The sequence below is a fragment of the Betta splendens genome, chromosome 4 (genome assembly GCF_900634795.4).
Source record: "Betta splendens chromosome 4, fBetSpl5.4, whole genome shotgun sequence".
Taxonomy (NCBI): domain Eukaryota; kingdom Metazoa; phylum Chordata; class Actinopteri; order Anabantiformes; family Osphronemidae; genus Betta; species Betta splendens.
This window is the reverse complement of record NC_040884.2, coordinates 12,086,955-12,105,203: the sequence shown is the minus strand read 5'-3', so window position 1 is coordinate 12,105,203 and position 18,249 is coordinate 12,086,955. Positions and strand designations below refer to the sequence as shown.

The 18,249-nt window shown below is 49.2% G+C and overlaps 1 protein-coding gene across 7 annotated transcripts in view; it reads left to right on the top strand.

Annotated features, from left to right (window-relative positions):
• LOC114853251 (guanine nucleotide exchange factor VAV3) overlaps window positions 1-18,249 on the top strand; it is a 50,890-nt gene that overhangs the window by 31,665 nt on the left and 976 nt on the right. For 2 of the 7 annotated variants that reach the window (XM_055508055.1, XM_029146405.3), the window contains 14 exons: window positions 525-634; window positions 3,111-3,212; window positions 3,989-4,080; window positions 5,918-5,940; window positions 6,607-6,625; window positions 8,524-8,654; window positions 9,433-9,498; window positions 9,776-9,810; window positions 9,907-10,023; window positions 10,940-11,027; window positions 11,372-11,501; window positions 14,338-14,418; window positions 15,154-15,305; window positions 15,854-18,249. The exon at window positions 15,854-18,249 is cut by the window's right edge and continues 976 nt beyond it. In XM_055508055.1, coding sequence (XP_055364030.1) covers window positions 525-634; window positions 3,111-3,212; window positions 3,989-4,080; window positions 5,918-5,940; window positions 6,607-6,625; window positions 8,524-8,654; window positions 9,433-9,498; window positions 9,776-9,810; window positions 9,907-10,023; window positions 10,940-11,027; window positions 11,372-11,501; window positions 14,338-14,418; window positions 15,154-15,305; window positions 15,854-15,898 — 1,191 coding nt within the window. In that variant the 3' untranslated portion in view covers window positions 15,899-18,249. Of the gene's footprint in view, window positions 1-524; window positions 635-3,110; window positions 3,213-3,988; window positions 4,081-5,917; window positions 5,941-6,606; window positions 6,626-8,523; window positions 8,655-9,432; window positions 9,499-9,775; window positions 10,024-10,939; window positions 11,028-11,371; window positions 11,502-14,337; window positions 14,419-15,153; window positions 15,306-15,853 lie in introns of all 7 variants that reach the window. The other 5 variants (XM_055508053.1, XM_029146402.3, XM_055508056.1 and 2 more) reach the window with 3 other exon arrangements.

Sequence of the window (18,249 nt, the reverse complement as noted above, 5' to 3'; positions counted from 1 at the left end):
CTCTCCTCTCGTTCCTCTCCTCCTCCCCTCCTCCTCTTATCTCCTTCTCTCCTCTCCTCCTCTCCTCTCCTTCCTCTCCTCCTCTCCTCCTCCCCTCCTCCTCTCATCTCCTTCTCTCCTCTCCTCTCCTCCTCTCCTCCTCCTCTCATCTCCTTCTCTCCTCTCCTCCTCTCCTCTCCTTCCTCTCCTCCTCTCCTCCTCCCCTCCTCCTCTCATCTCCTTCTCTCCTCTCCTCCTCTCCTCCTCCTCTCATCTCCTTCTCTCCTCTCCTCCTCTCCTCTCCTTCCTCTCTCCTTTGTCTCTGTCTGTCCGCTGGGCCGCCCTCCCAACCTCCAGCCTTTGCATTCGCTCTCCCTGAGGCGTCCCTCTTTCATTTTGCATCTCTTTGTCTCCATCTGTCTCCCTGCATCCTGTCTCCTCCAGCTCCCGTCGCCTCCTGCGCTGTTTGTCTTCGCCCAAGACACATTTTATTTTTCCGCGTGTCTTTTCTGTCCTAAGCGTGTGGCTTTTCTTTCTCGTTGCAGTGGTCCCACGGATTCTACCTCACCCACAACCAGGGCCAGAGCGGCTTTGAGTTTTTCTTCAAGACCAAAGAACTGAAAAAGAAGTGGCTGGAGCAGTTTGGCATGGCCATGTGAGTGTGCGCTTTGTCCCTGTGCACTCGGTTGTGACACTGTGATAAGAGAGCGTGTGTCACAGCACCAAAACACAACACACACAACGAAACCTGTTGTTCAGGTTTGACTGCTTGTTATTTTAGGATCAGATGTGACACAGAGATGAGCAGATAGATGAGTAGATGTGGACAGAATCACCCTGCGGGTGTCAGGGTGTCATTCTAGGAGGACAGTCAGTCCAGGCTCATGTGTTCATCAGTCATGTGATTGTTGAGTCCAAGTGATTGTTTGTTCCAGATGTAATGGAATTCCTTCCTGATGTGGATGAAATCACAGTAACCTCAACCACCATTTACAGTAATTCTTACTTACTGTATTGACTGTACGTAGGTGTACAAGAATCTGTCTTATGAAACTGGCCCAACAGAGCAGAACAGGCTCCCAAACAAAACTCTGGGTGAAGCTGCAGTTAAATCAGATATAAATATGTTCTAATATTAAGTGAGAGCAGAGATGCCCAGTGGGCGAAACACAGCTCAGCGTGAGCTCGTAGCTCCACTCCCTGCTCTAATTAAAAAGTGAAGGTGTGCATTACATCAGTCTTACACTGTATCAAAGATGAGCACCTGTAAACTGCATAAACTGCATCAGTCACGGGTCACATGGAAACAAATCGATTAACAATGGAATTATTTTTAACAATGGTTTGTTGTTCAGGGGTCACAGGGATTCAGGATGATGCTCATCAGTCTATCACAGTAGCTTAGACCCTCAACTAATGGCTCATTGTCCATATTATTATTATTGTGTCATTCTTTTATTGAGGTTTACGTTGAGATGTACAGGTACAGTAAAACTCTGCAAATACACTTAGAACTGCATATTGTAAAGTGTATTTGTATGAGGAGATATTTTTTTTGCTAAGCATGAGCATTCGATATAAACAACAGTGCGTCTTTATTCATTCATAAAATATTTCTCCTGTGTTTTTGATGCATTTTTACTTCATTTACTTCATTATATGACTGACATTACACTTATACATTAAATTTATTAACATCATCATTTCCATGTGACCCATTTAACCACGGTGGATAAAATGATTAAGGTATTCTGACTGAACATTTTTTACATCTGACAGACAGGTGACTGATGCATCCCAGCATATTTAAGCTGCATGCTGTATAAGAAGCATTCGCATTGTTGTGAAGCAGACAAGCGCATTGTTGTTCTGTTTTTCCCGTACAGTCATGTCTTCTTACAGTCACATGTTCAATTGAAGTGACTTTTAAATGTTGCTGTTGTATGAACCTCCCTACGGACACTCAGCCCGTTGCTCTCCCCAAACCCTGACCTTTCTCCTCTCTCATTAGAGGTGAGGGCCACCGCCTCACCTCCAGTGATAGCGGCAGCAATTAGCTAAGAGCAGTGGGGCCGCCATGCCAGCGTAGACCTAGTGAAAGTACAGGGATTAAGAGCTCCGAACAAAAGCACAAAGGCTGCAAAGCAACCGAAATTGAACAGGAGGCGGAGAACAGGATTAGGACGCTGAAGTGTGGTGCGGTGTGAGGCTGAGGAAACAGGGGCTTTGGCTGATTAACTTCTGGGACGGAATTAACAAACTGCGAGAACACGGAGGCGTTGCCAGATAATCACATGCTCCCACAGTGCTGCCTATTAGCTGATCTGCGAACAGTTGTTGTCTCGTGTCGCCTTTATTTCCAAACCACCCACGGGTGCAGGAGCTGCGTGTCTGTCGGCGGCCATGGGGGCTGAGCCATGGGGGGAGTCCAGACCCTGACTGCCTGGACTCTCTCTCTCTGTCCCTGAGTCAAACTGGGAAACTTGAAGTTTTAATCCGACACATCTTTCCTTTCGCTACTTCCCATGCAGTGATAGCATCATATCTGCCTGTTGTTTTACTGGAACTAACGAAGCACTTTAAGTTTGAAGTAAACAGATGTTTCTCGCTGCGGGCCAGTTTGGTCAAACTCTCTATTTCTTCTGCACACAAACGCGCGTGCGGTCGTATCCCAGGGGTCCATGAACGCCTCACTTCAAGTAGACCTTGCCTGTCTGGTTGCAAATGCTCCCGGAGCCGAGGAAGCGTTCGCTGGCAGCCGTTAGAAGTGAACAGTTTATTCCTTTTTTTTGACTGAAATTGATGTTTTGTTTGTTTTGTTTTCCATAAAAAACTGTTTAGCAAGTCAAACAAAGCACAAAGTGATCCACACTTCATAACATTTTTTTGAAATCCATGATAACAGCAATTGCACAAATTCACAGTGTGACATACAGTAGTTAACTGTGTTTAAGTTGCTGTGGCTTAGGGTGCAGGGATGCTGTGAAATCCTCAGATCCTTCCAAACCTTGTATATATACAGTATATTGTAAATAATAAATAAACTGTAAATATACATTTTTCCCAACGTAAACCCTGTGAGCGACCCCGTGGGATTTCTCACTCATCCGTTTGTTGTGTGTCCTGTTCAGATCCAACATCCGCCCCGAGAACGCCAACCACAACTTCCACGAGTTCCGCATGCACACCTTTGAGAGAATCACCTCCTGCAACTCCTGCCACATGCTGCTGAGGTAAGAGGCCAATTATTATTCACACAGGCCGGCGCGTTAGAAGAAGCACAAAAACCTCTTCAAGGCTGTCAAACATAAAGACTGGGAGCGAAGCGTGGACCCGTTCCCTTCAAACAACTGTCAGGAGGCTTTTGAAGGACCTCCACTCCTCGGGCTCCTCTCCAGTCTACCCTAACAATCTATTCGTCACTTCGCCACACGTGCGCCTCGGTCGCACAAACTTTCTTTTGAATGTGCTGAATGGGATCGGTGCACGGAGGACCGGGCCTCCCGGTCGTCCTCGCAGAGGGGAAGACTGAGTGGCGCTGGAGAAAGCCGTCGGTCACACTTGAGCTCTCCTTTCAAGGCGGTGGATGGAGAGAGTTCACCAGTGTTTTCTGAGGTTAAGCAGGGACACTGTCGAGGTGTTTGAAGCCGTGATCAAGGCCGTTTTTTTCTTGGGGTCAGTTTTGTAACAGTAATTCAGCCTCACAGGAGCAGAAGTCCGGCCATGTAGTGAAATAAATAGGGAAGTTCTTGTTTATGACGATGATCTGAGGAGTCTAGGTTTGCTGACTTCCACCTGGTGTGAAGCAGAACCGGGCAGAAGTCTCTTCTGCACTGGACCAACTTAAAGCCTGCGTCAGATTGGGAATCCTCTGATCATTAGGGTGCATTGTACACCAGTAAACCGCCAACCGCCGCTGCACCAAACCTTTACGCTCTGCCGCCCGCGTGTCTATAAAACCTGTGTTCTGCCCACGTGATGAATGTTACTGTTGTGTCCCCGTCTGCAGGGGCATCTTTTACCAGGGCTACCTGTGCTCCAAGTGTGGCCTGGGTGCACATAAAGAATGCCTGGGCCGCTTCGGCTGCTGTGGGAAAACAGGTAAGGCGCAAACACCACTCACGTCCGCGTTGGGGGCTTCAGTCTAATTGTGTCGGCACAACTGCACTTTTTTTACGGCGGCGTGAGCGCGATGACAGACGACACATAATTGTGCATAAAATCTGATTGATGGGGGTTTTACGACTACAGTAATTATGGCAATGAGATGAGCTGCAGTGTGGTTTAGCCGCGCAGCGACTTGGAGCGAGACGCCGGGTGTCGGAGGGTCTGTCTTAAATCCGTAAACTTTTAAATGTGCCCGTGTCTCCAACCCAAGGTCATCAAGTATTCTATCAGTATTACAGTCATTCGCTGGAAAGTTCCCCTGCTTCGCTGGGTGTTTCTGACACTTCAGAGCACCTTAAAGGCGATGTCACTGAGCAGCTCCCCAGTGCTTAATAGTAGTTTTACTGAGGAGTCTGAAGAAACTCCTGACTGCTTTCATATGCCCCTGTTGTGTATCTGTCACTCAGCTCCCTGTGCAGGAGCACTGACAGCTCTGACAAAAAATACTGCTGGAATGAAAAGGGGCCCTTCACACACCAGCTTAGCATGTCCTCAGCATGTGTGTGTGTGTGTGTGTGTGTGTGTGTACGGTGTATGTGTGTGTGTATGTGTGTGTGTGTGTGTGTGTGTGTGTGTGTGTGTGTGTGTGTGTGTATGTGTGTGTGTGTGTGTTTGGGCGGAGGAAAACTTCTTGTTTGTGTAACTCCTCTGAGGTCTTATGAGTGCACGCTTGTGTTTTTGCAGCACTAAAACTCTGCAGCGTTTGTGCAAAAGTTTTACGACTGCGACCTGAACACGGCGTACCCGTAGCGCGGTGTGACGCAGCCAGTGTGTGTGTGTGTGTGTGTGTGTGTGTGTGTGTGTGTGCGTGTGTGTGTGCATGAGGGCTTGAATTCCCGCTGGCGAGCTGCCAGCTCCAGTCGGACACGGCATCTGTCACGGCGCCGTCAGGGCACAGAGGCAATAACGGCGCTGCCGGGTCCACCTGGGCACCGCGGGCGCCTGAGAGGGGAGAGACCACACAGTTTGAGACCCCCCCCTCGTTACTCCTCATCATATTCAGCCTCAACATGTTCATGGGTGTGGACTGGTTCCTTGTGGAACTGCACTCGATCCTGTAAATGTAAAGTTACTGAAGGCGTTTTAACTGCTTCCTTGTTGGTTGCGAGAACTTTTTTCTGCACATTACGAACATTCAGATCGACAAAGTAACACAATCAATGCAGCCGGTCTGTACAATCACAGAAACCTCCTCTGTACACTGTGTGTGTTTGACAGATAAGACATTGTTTACTGACATTTGTCTGAGCTATCGGCTCCCCTGGAAAGTGTTTGTGTAACAGGTCAAAGTTCGCTTATGAAACAACAGATCTGCTGAAAGAGGTGTGTGTGTCTGTGTGCGTGTGCTGTTTGTCAGGTATGTGTGTGTGTGTTTACCCAGCTACGCTGTTTGCACAGGTACATCGGTGAGTGTGTGTGTGTGTGTGTGTGTGTGTGTGTGTGTGTGTGTGTGTGTGTGTGTGTGTGTGTGTGTGTGTGTGTGTGTGTGTCTAGGGGGTGTACACCATTCCTCAGGGAGCCAATGAAAGAAACCGGTAGAGCAAAAAACTCAGGTTTGCCGCCCCCCCTCCTCACCCCCGCCTCGTTACCTCCCCTCTCCTTGCTGTCAGGTAGTGGCAGCGCAGTAAAACAAAGCGAACCACGGTCAGACGCGAGCGTCCGCCTCCTCCACTAATGAGACACTGTTGCCTTGTACCAGCAAGTGTGTGCAAGTGTTTGCGTGCACCCGCTAACCCGTCATTCACTATGCCTGTTCTCAAACTTCTTTCAGATCCTGGCTCCGTCAGAACTCAGGTGAGCTGCTGCTGTTGCTCTGCATTTGTATATATATATTTATATATATATATATTTATGTTGGTGTGTGTGTGTGTAGGTGTGCGTCTGCTCCTGAGCTGCTTTGTAAACCGCTCTCTCCTGCAGCTCTTTGCCCAAAAGCTTCCAGTTGTCTGTTTTCCACCTAACGCCAGAGATGAGAAGGCTTTTGCAGATTCACCCTTGCTTGTCTCTGCCGACTCTAAAACTGTTGTGTGTTTTATTGCTACTCCCCAAACTGTGTAAGACTCAAACCCACTGGCTGTAAATGAATCGTGCATCGTGTTATTAGTACTGCTGCATACAGTTGTATTGTTTGCGGTGGAATTGCTCCATTGGCTTAAACGCATTGTCTCGTCGTCTTTTGATTATGCTGCGCTGTTGAAGAATGCAGGCGCTTGTCGTCTGCATAAGTACAGCAGAGGTGCTGCCTGCAGCATCGGTGCACGCGACTTGGCTTTTATTGGCTGCGTATGGCAGAGACAGGCCACGGTTAGAATGTGATTCAAACATGCACGATCATCAGTAACACCAGACTACCAGCTGGTAGAAGGTGGCAGACGTTGTGCATTCTTGCTACTATTATGTAGTATTACTATTATTATTCAGGGACTGACTGCGTTAACTGTGTGTGTGTGTTTCTTTCAGAGCAAAGATCGTGATCCAGGTAAGATCAGAACATCAGACATCTCACCTCCTCACACACAGTATAGCCTCTTCACACCCTGTGCCTGTTTTCTTGCCCTACAACATTTATGTGTGTAGAGACTATTTCATGTAGACTTTGGCAAAGCAATGCTGGCGATATCTATGTAAAAGAAATAACACAATGCAAAGAAGAGGCCAAATGTTCGGCTCATGTCTGTGACACGGACACTGAGTCGAATGTGATTCTGACTTTGCAAGATTAAGAAAGAAAAAGGTTTAATTGCTAACGAGTTCAAAACGAGGAACGGACTTTGTGACATTTGGAAAAGTGGGAACGAGTCGCGTTCCTTTCCTCCTGATCAACTCATCTGCTCCGATCCGACACATTCCACAACAGGACCCGCAGCTCCGTCCTCCAGGATGAGGATGTTTGTGAGAGTACGCAGCGTTGGCTTCCTGTCGGCAGGAGGCGGCTCGGCTCAGATGAGAGCGGCCTGTGGATGTTAAGTCAAGCTCCCGGTAGACGTGGCTGTTGTTTACGTGCCTCCCTCCCCGCGCGGAGCATGTGTGGCTTCACATGCAGGCCTCTAATCCCTCATAAGCCTGGTTTCAACACTCATTTTTCCACCCCTCCATCATTATGCTGCAGAAAATCACTTCTGACTGAAGATGCATTAAAATCAATAGGCGTTTGATTGCCCCAGCCCTCGGCGTTTCGCAGTATTTCGACGCCGCTCTCTGTGTCTGTTCTGCACCAACACGTGGCTCGTCCTTGTGTGGATCGGAATGCAATTCGTGCCCCCGAGGCTCAATTCTCCACGGCCCTGTCTTTGGAAGTCCTGCTCAGGCAAGCCAGCGCATGTCAGGCTGCCAGCCTGGGTGCCGCGGCAGGAACAGCCGGGCGCACAGAGACGTATTAGCTCGCCGTGCGCTGCTGTTGACTTCTTTATCCTTCGCCTTCAGCTTCGCCCGTCGAATTTCCTCCCCTCTTATTTTACGCCTCGCGAGGCGGGGGAGGATGTGCACAAATGGTTTCATTGCGTCGAGCACATGAGGGATGAACTTGGGATTTGTTTGGCACGGACGTGTCTGCGCAAGAGGCAGGACTTGATTCCATTATAATTCAATTTCACTGATTTCTTGGTGAATAATGGGATGTTGAAAAATCAAATAGTGCTGACTGGGTTCTTTCCAGCTAACATGCTGAAATTGTTCCCAGTGAAACCTCACTACTACATTAATTAAAAGATCAGGGCATGAAAAGCAAAATAGTATCATTTAATAACACATTGAAATGTATTAGTTGCATTATTATTAGATTTTCACAATGTACATTTGCAAATACAATAGAAATACTCAGAGTCTGTAGATGCAGCACATACCTTGCATTTACAACATACCACAAATTGTACTGGCTTTAGTAAACGCACCTTGTTCTTTGCCACATCACATATTGGAAGTGTCCCGCTTATCTTGAATCATGCCTCATGTGACGCTGGTGTTTTCCAGCAGAGCACACACGTAGCAGGAGGCGTGTTTGTTTACTGTGTCTAATTAATAGGGTCAAAAGTTTAATGTGCAACATGTACATATGCTCACACCTACAGTAAACACACACGTATTCACGTTCCTTCAGGGTCACGGAGCTCTTTCACATATCGTTTGCACTTTGTTCATGCTTGGTGGAATCAGTTCAAGTAAATCCAATTTATTTTCAACCCAGAATCCGCAGAACATCTCAAATGTGAAAGATGGAATAGATAAAGACCCGCTTGTCACGGCTGCTGCTTGGTGTCATGAGTGGAACATTTTAAAAACGTCACCGTCCAAGTATTCTGTTCTGTTTTACTGTTGCAGCTGTTACTGCACGAGGTTGGTTTGCTGCTTCTACATTGACTCTCTTCTCCCTGTTTGCAGGTCTGCCCAAAATGCTGGCCACCAGGAACTACTTCGGCGTGCCCAGTCCAACGTCTGGCCCGCCGCTCAGCATCCAGACGGGCGACATCATCGAGCTCATCTGCGCCGACCTGCACAGCCCCTGGTGGCAGGTCAGAACCGCGCTCACTGCGCCGTGTCGCGTCAGGGCCTCCGGTCGGAGGAGGCCCCTCGAGCGCTTGCGATGACAGAGATCCCAGGATATGTGAACGGTTCCTGCTAACAAGCCGCATAAAAATAGAATTCTAAGTAACATGTGGCGCAGACAAACAACAATACACAGAAGACTTTTTACAAAGAAGCAAAACTCCCACACACTGGAGACATTTGTTTGTTTAAGGAAACCAATTACTGCTATTTGATAACACAACTGACTGGAATCTGACTGTGAATGTGATGCAACTGATAGCAGCATGTGATCTGAGGCCTAAGATGCCTTCCGGACCAGAATCCTGATACAAGGATTATTTCAAAACAGATAAAGCAGATCAAAATATCATAAACTTAAAAAATCGTATTTAAATTCGATAGTCAGTTGGTGAGTGACCCTTCAATATCTCAATATGCTCTGTCAGTTCACGGGAAGAAAGCAGCATCGTTAACCCACGCTGTGAATCCGTACAAAGGACACAACGGTGTGTTTTCCACAAAGGCCCGTTTGCATGCACCGAGCTTCCCCAACGTTAAATCACAACGCTGGGTTTAAAGCACCGTCACCATGGGAGGAATTAGGAACGCTTCCTCCTCCTTGCTTCCTGCCAGCCGTTATTTCAACAACAGTTTCCAGGGCTGTAAAGTTTGCCGCCCCTTTGTGTTACGGGCTAATTGCTAATGAATCACGGACACAGACTCAACCAGATGTGCCTAACACACTTCTGTCTGCGCTTTCAGGGCAGAATCCTGTCAAAGAAGGAGGTGGGCTTCTTCCCCAGCAGCGCCGTCAAGCCCTGTCCCTGCGTAAGTCCCATCTCCCTCTAGCCCACAGCATGTCTGCATGTCTGAGAGCAACAGGCAGCGGTTGACGTTGTGCGACCTGAGGCGCATGGACCGGCGGCTCCGTCTTCTCCCTGACGCCGGGCGTCCGTGCTCCACCTGATAACAGATAGAACTATTATCGCCAATGTGCACGCGCCCGTAAAGATAAGGGCAGCGTTAGGACACTGAGCAGAGGAGGAGTTTGCTTCCACAGGACGTGTGGAACAGCTGGTGTTCACTCTGTTTTGTTTCTCTCCAGGTCCCGAAACCTGTTGATTACTCCTCCCAGCCGTGGTACGTGCTTTCCCCCCTCTGCTTTCTCTTCCGTGATATGAACCTAACGCATCGCGCCATCCAAGTCGGCTTTAGCATGTTTGCTTGTTGCGGCAGGTTTGCGGGGCCCATGGAGAGGCTGCAAGCAGAAGCAGAGCTCATCAACAGGGTCAACAGCACCTACCTGGTCCGCCACCGCGGCAGGGAGTTCACAGAGTACGCCATCAGCATCAAGTAAGCAGCTGTTCCTACGCTATGCTAACTCTGAGTAAACATACCCCTCCACCTACAGTAAAATGGAGTTCCTCTGAAAGGTGATGAGGCTCATGTGTGTGAAACTGACCAAAACAAAGACTGACCTCAGAACCTCTACGGCAACTGTTTAAATCTGGGAAAGATGACTTACAACAGTAGCTGAGTGTCTTTCTGTTGAGGTCGTGGTCAGTGTGGGTGACTCCACAAACCTCAGAACAGCTCACACAAATACGAGGCTGCCGTCAAACACAGAGGAGCGTCCAAACAGCCGAGGGAGCAGCTTTGTGCACGTTGAGCGCCACCATTTCTCTTTTCTGTTGTGCAGATAATTTTGGTGGTTGTTGTTTTCTGTCTAATTAATTCTGTTTAGGCGGTCGGCAAACATCCTGCGGTTCCTTTAAGATCAGGTCATATTATTATTGTTATTATTTTAATATAATTAAAGCAGAGCATGTTTGGTTCCCACGGGTCTGTTTGGGAAAGGCTTAATTAAAAGAGTGTTTACACACAAGCCACAATTAAAGGATTAAATAATAGTAATAAACAAGACCCAGACCTGACGTTCAGCAATTAGGGTCTAAACAGACATTCACACGTTTTGACTCTTCACCACAACAGGCCAATAATTGACTGGTCACATAACGAAGTGAGCAGATGTGACGGCGGCTGCCTCAGACCTCCATCACGCTAACACAAGCCTGTGGCTGCGGCAGCAGCGCCTCACATTTTCACCCGACCGCCCATCACTCACGCGCCGCAGACCTCCGGGACCCCCATGCATTACACGGCCCGCCGTGGCCTCCTCCAGGGCCCGGGGGTCCGGGGGCCCGGCCACCGATCGATGCCGGTGATCAGAGAGGGAAATTACACTCATAACTTATTCAATGGCCCACAGGTACAACAACGACGTGAAGCACATAAAGATCCTCACCAAGGAGGGCTTCTTCTACATCGCCGAGAACAAGAAGTTCAGGAGCATATTAGTGAGTCTTTATTTTCTGTTTTTCAAATTCCGCCACTGCGATTCATAAATAAATCATTGCGTTCCCTTAATGAAGTGTCAAACCCTGGGTTTTATTTTAGCTGTGTTCACAAAAATAGCCCTGATCAGAGATGTGTTTATAGAGCGGCCCGAGGGCTTCGCTCCAGCACACGTTACCAAGGATCAACAGCCTCATTTATGGCGGATCCATGTTTTCTGGCTCTCACTGGTGTGAATAACATGTTAATGGAAAAACTGCTTCAATTCCTTTAGTCTGATTCATTGTTAGCAGACGTTCATGGCGACATACTGTATCTGGATCATTCATTGTAAACTGTGTGTTAGGAACTGATTGACTACTACAAGCAGCACTCGCTGAGGGAAGGCTTCAGGAGCCTGGACACCACGCTGCAGTTCCCGTACCGGGAGCCGGAGAACGCGGCCATGCAGCGCTTCAACCGCTCCGGCAGCAACAGTGAGTAGACGAAGCCGCCGCTGCCCCCGAGCGACGTCTCAGCTGTCTGGTCACCCGCTCGCTCGGTGTTTCCTCAGCTGCAGTGTTTGCGAGCTCAGGCTCCTCCGGCGTTAATGGTCTTTGACTCGGCTGTCAAACGGTAGCCGCAGAATCCACAAAGCATGTTATTAGATTTGATAACAGTCTCTGGACGTTTACTGAAGATCACGATAATTTGAGTATCAGGGGGCGGAGGTAATCTGGCGGAGTCAGAACCGTTTACAGTCTGGAGATGTGGAGGTTACAAGAGCTCAGATCATCCACTGATGACTCAAAAAAGAAGTGATGTGGAAATACTTGTGTAACTAAATATACCGTACAGTATTACCTATGTTTTACAGTGGCTAATGCCTCAAGCATTGTTCCATTCTAACTATAGAGTTGTCTCCGTCCATTTACAAGAACCTGTTGAAAACGTACTTTTACTAGTAGAACCAGAGAATAAAGACAGTTCTGATGCGAAGAGGTTTAAAGAGAGTTGAAGCGTGAATCAATCCCCAGTTGGCTCCTATGATAATAAATGTGCGCGGATATTTTAGAAACGGCAGCTTAGGAGGAGAAACTGCCTTTGTGCGATTGTTTCGTCGAGTCAGCTGATTTTTCTGCCAAACAATAAGCACCTGGCATCTGGTCAAGAGGAAGCAGCCGCCGTCACACCCCGGGAACGCAGCAGCAGCTATGGATTCTGCATGCAGCTGCTGCTCTCCTCGGCGCCTCCACTTTGCCGCCCATTACCCGCTGACCCCACCCTCCGCTCATCAAGGCCGAATGAAGTGACATGCGCTGCAGCGTTCGTACACGTGACTTCCTGTGCCACAGTGTCGTGTCGTCCGCTCAGACGCCTCCCTCATCTGAGCTGGTCAAAGCGTTATGGGCTGTGTTTCTGGGATACATCCCCCTGTCATGCGCGTAGCCATGGAAACCACTGACGCTGCTTCAGAACAACCTCTTGTCACTACAAGAAGTCAAATTTCCAGCCGTAAAAAAACTTGGCCCTAATCATGCGCTGTTGTTTGGTCTTGGCTGGCAGTGAATGTTTGTCTGCCACCCCCAGAACCGAAGCCCTGTGAACCATTCAACCCTCCCATCCACACACACACACACACACACACACACACACACACACACACACACACACACACACACACACACACACACACACACACACACACACACACACACGCGCGCGTGATCTGCATGTTTAGAACAATGCTGGATCTAAAGTGGCTGAGCCCAGCGTGTGAGCCCGTCCGTCAGCTGCTCGGAGGAAACAGAAGCAGAACTCCTTTGAACCCCGTCTGCGGCGCGGCGGCTGTCGCTTCCCGTCAGCAGGAACGCGAACAGCTTGTTCAGGGCCGGTGGTTCTGGAAGAAACGAGCTCGGCTTCAGAGCCCGAACGGAGCCGCTCGGCGCCGGCGTCGTCCCCCTCCTCTTCGCGGGGAGCACGCCTTCCTTTCTCCCGCCTTCCCTTTGATTTCCATTCTGCCCGAGCGCTGCTGGAGAGCTGCTAATTAACGCCACACTCCGTCCTATGGGTTTTGAACAGTTCGGCTGGAGGCGAGCGCGCTTGTGTGTCATCAGTAAACCAGACGCACACCAACAAACGCCCGCCCATGCCCAGCGGCTCCTAAGCAGGCGTCCAGCGGGCTCGCTCAGCCGACCGCCTCGCGTCGCGCATTCCGGCAGCGTCCGCACATCAGGTGGAACCAAAACGAAGCATGTAAAGACGCAGCGCTCGCCCGTACCCAGACGCCGCTCAGCGCGCTGATCAGCATTCAGTTATGAAAAGAAAACGCGCCGCAGCATTTCAACGACCCAGCCCCGCGAACCGGGCCTCGCCGTTGTCGGAAGCGGCACATCTTCCACAGAGTTCAGGCATTTATCTGCCGTCGTGGGATTAGATTTTCCATTCGCTGGTATCTGAGCAGAGGACGGAGGGGCAAAATAGAAGGAAGGACAAAAGCAGGAATTAAAAAGCAACTCACGTTCGTTTCTTCATTTATTAATTAAATAAATAAAACCACTGTTTATTGAATCGGTGCCATAACACCTGAGTAGAACAAGCACAGAACAAATGGCCGGCGTCTCCACGACGACGACAGCTGCCTCATCGTTAGCCGACGGCTGCGTTCCTAGCTTTTAAAAGGCAAATAATTCCAGATCATGACGGTTACTGAAGGGAGCGAGCTTTGAGGGTTCATTTCTTAGTGGTTTGTGGTGTTTAGGCGTCTTTTTGTGTTTCTTTGTTGGTTCTTGGTTGGTCTGATGTCATGTTTTGCGTCTGTGGTGACTGGTGGTCATGTTGTGTCTAATTAAGTGTCTTTATTTGTGTTGTGTGCATCGTCGCTCACCATCTGTGCCATTAGATTCTGTTTTATATAATGACTTTTGAAGGGGAGGATAATTCCTACAGCACGTTTCCATCTGCTCTGCACTTAATCTTCTGGACGCACTCGCTCACTGGCATCCACTCACATCAGTTGTGTTTACTCATTCAGCGTCGCTGCTGGACTGTTCTCATGCCACAGATTCTACATCTGCGACGTGTACTTGATCCATAAAGACCAACACACTGCAGTCGTGTACCTGGGGCTCGGTTCCTCCTCCGTTAGTGGACGCAGGAGAACCCAGATCCAGATAAATGAGCAGTTGAACCTCAGGCGGATCGGTGTAAATGATTCCTGTGTAGATGAAGTAATAAATGCTTTGTTCTACTTTCTTCTCTCTCCCCCTGCCACCCCCCGCCCTCCCCCTCATCTCTCCCGCTCACCTCTTTGCGCTGCCTGCCTGGCCATAGCCCCCTTGCTGTGCGGCCTCTCTTTCGTAACTCCTGCCGGCTACAGCTTTGTGCCTCCTTCCTCTGCTCCCTTCTGGTCAGGTACAGGTATCACGCCTCTCTCTCTGGTTTCTCGCCCTCTTCGCCGGCATGTCGGAGGCTGCTTAGCATGCTGGCACCGTCGCTGCCTCCGTACCTGCGTTTGGCTTCTCATTGCACCATCTCACCTCCCACAATGATGTGCACACGCGTCTCACCGTGTGGAGAGTTTATATTTTATTTTATGCATGTGTATATTGTGCCTGTGTGGAATATTTGCATGTAAATGGGAGTGTGCTGGGTTCAGTGTGTGTGTCTGTGAGTCGCTCAACACTGTATTAGATATTCTCTCCCCACGGCCTGGTTAGAGAGGTCGGACGTTCCATTTCCACCTGTCAGCTGGGCCCGGTCCGAGCCCCCGCTCAGCAGGAGGCTGGCAGGGAGGGATGGAGCAGTGCTAACTGGCTAAGCTGCTCCACACCTGTTTCCTCTCGACAGGATGTCCAGTCGCACACACACACGTACAGTAGCTGTCAGAAGACGCTGGACTATCCCAGCTACAGCCTGGTGGATGTAAATGCTGCTGCTCTACGGTAGCGCAGGAATCAGGCATGGGCAGAAGCACATGTTTACAAATGACACATTCTCATAAAAGAAGAGGAATCCCGAGCCAGCAGTTTTTCTCTGGGCGAAGGTTAACATCATCCATCTCCCTCTTCAGTCTGTGTGAATTCGACAAATTAGCACGTCCGCTATCCTTTTTAACAGCGGCCTCTCTCTGATCTGCTTCCTTCCCAGTGCTCACTCCCAAAGTGATCGGCGTCGCCATCGCACGGTACGACTTCAGCTCGCGTGACACGCGGGAGCTCTCGCTGCAGGAAGGCGACGTGGTGAAGATCTACACGAAGACGGGCGCCAACGGCTGGTGGAGGGGCGAGGTCAACGGAAGGGTAAGAGCTCTGCTTCACATCCTGGGGAACGGGAGAATTAGTTGGGATCTAATTTTATCTGTTAAACCTTTAATTGCCTTCGGCTGAACTGAAAACAGGCTCTGATGTGATACATCCTCCTAAAATGGAAACGGACAAAAAATCTGCAGTTTCACATCCCCTTCCCTGAATGCAGGGAAATATCTGACCTCCATTCAGACTGGCTGCATTTCAGCTTTGCAGAGTGTGTTTGTGGAGTGTGTGTGTTCTGTTTTATTGAGCCTAGCGTGCGTGTTGATGCTCCTTCAGTGGAGGCTAAACGCAGTGTGTGGAGTCAGTGGAGTGTAGTTTGTGCCTCTTTAGAGCTGTACAACCAGAAGTGCTACAACTGTCTGGAAGGACCATCTGGCTTCACTGATCTTTTCTTTAGTACCATCATTTCAGCTCAGGGTGTTGTTAATTAGCAATAATGAAACGTGGTCAGATCCAAGGATCAGGAAAACCACAAACCAAAGCTACTGAAGGAAAATGACAGATGATGCAGCGACCGTTTGTCCCTGTGCTCCCAGGTCGGCTGGTTTCCGTCCACATACGTGGAGGAGGGCGAGGAGTGAAAGGTCCCCAAAGAGAGGAGGCACCAGATGAAAGGAACGGCAGCGGCGGAGCGAGCGAGCGTGCGAGCGAACAGGGACGAACAGACTGAGCTGCAGCTCCGCCGCCTGCTCCAGTGTTGAGCGTCCTGCACGGGCGCCGCCTACAACCGTCCCAGAGGCCTTTCAGAGGTAAAGGGCTACGCTACGCCGCCGGAGCCAGGATGCCCCGTCATCCCTGGCTGACTCCGTGTGACTAAGTGGCTCCACCAACTAGCAGCTTGCCTGTCAGCGGGGCACGGGGCCTCGTCAGACACCCCCCTCCTCCTCCTCCACCCATCCATAATGCAGCTTCCTCTGGCTGTGCCTTGGCCAGTGTGGCAACTCCCACCTGCTCCTGCTGCCAAGTCAGCCGCCGCCGCTCTGTCAAGAGGACACACTCCACTGTTCTGTGTGGTCATCCATCCATGCATCCATCAATTCCACCACTCTGTGGGAGTAGAGTCGTCTGCGCTGGAGAAGGGCCATAACGTGAAGCTGCTTCTCCCCCTTTCATCCCTCTCCCACTCTGAAGGGATCAAAGTCGGCTCTGACCCTGCCTGTGTATTTGTTCCACTAATGCGGGTGGTTATTGATGGATAGATGACCTGGATTCAGACACACACATACAAAAACACACGCACACACACACACACACACACACACACACACACACACACACACACACACACACACACACACACACACACACACACACACACACACACACACACACACTGCATAGGCAGTATAGGCGGTTGCCTGGAGCGCTACTCGCTTGGAGGGATGCGGTGAAACACTGGGACAAGTGCTGATCAGCTGTGCTGCAGTAAATCTTCATGTCGGAGCTTTAACAGACATTTCCCAATGAATTAATTCAGATTCAAGTGCAACCAAAAACTTTTAATCCACAGTTATTAAGTAATGACGTTTTACAATATTCATAAACTGTCACAGCCATTTTGTCTCTGTCAACAGTGTTTTGACAGAGGATGTTAGTTATGAAGGCGTCGGTGAGATTAAGGTTACGTTATTGTTCTTGGTTGAATTCACAGTGAGTCATTGCCCAGCACAGTGACGACAGCTGGTCCACACACACGCTCACGCAGCACTGGACGTTCTGTCTGCAGCCCAAGCGCTCGTGCAGTCATCTGCCAGCGGCCGCGGCCTCCTACTGTATCAGTGGACGGGAGCCCTTGGGCCGAGGCTTCATCTCCTCCGAGGCGCTGGCGTGAGGGAACCAGCCACGGGTCCCTTCAGCCGATGCCTCGTTGTTCTTTGCTCCCCGTCGTCTCCCTCGCTACAGTAGTTTTCACCTCTCTCTGTTTCGCCTGTTTCATCATCTGCAGATGATGCAGTCCGATTGTGCTCTTGCAGAGTGAAATCGATACCGAGAGGCTTCACGCTCAGACTTTTGGGCAACATTTTCACCTGATTATGCATGAAAATGTTTCACCGTCACCTTTCCGGGTGTTTGATGAGGCTACTTCGCTTTCTATTTCAGAGCAATTTCTTCTGAGGAACACAGTTGTTTATTTTTACTATTCATCTGCTTCTGCCAAGAAAATGTGAAATTTTAAAAAATGTCTTTTCCTACTACATTTCATTCCAACATAGCGTCTTGCCTCTCCCAGCTCACCGTCCTCGTTTTCAACCCCGTCGCTCACACGAACGCGCTCCAAACCACGCTGTTCTGTGTCACGTGACCAGAAATCCGCCACGGTTTGCTTGGATGGGTTCATTTTGCACATTGCCAGGACTTTCCTTTGCTTATGCACGACATTTGTTCTTCCTTTTTAAAAGAAACGGTAATAATTTATTTTGCAATGTACAAACGATACAGTAAAACACGCACTGGGGCAATTTACTGAAGTTTAAATACTACGAAAGCCTTTGAGTAACTACATTGTCTTTATTGTGCTGAAGCCGCTGAGTATTGTGCCACAAGCATATTTTGTGAATCTGAGTATTTTATTGTAAATATTTGCTTTGATAGCAGCTTGATAGAGTCAAAATCCTCCTGTTATCAACCATCCCATGTCTTTATAATATATATGACAATGATGACTTTGCTTCTCTGTCTTATTGTCTCATTACCTTCATATTTCGCTCTTCTTCTTTCATTAGTGTCATTAAGTGACCACTAGATGGAAGCATCCTAAACGCATCTCTTCGCTCCCCTGCTAAAGTTTGGACATGACGTCATCTCATTAGAGGATGAACAATATGCAATGAAGCCTCAGTACGAAAATGCCTTAATCCTATAGAGACGTTCAGGAGACCTTTGCTGTTTACTAAATGCGGGCGGACTGTATCATCACCTTACCTCCAACTTT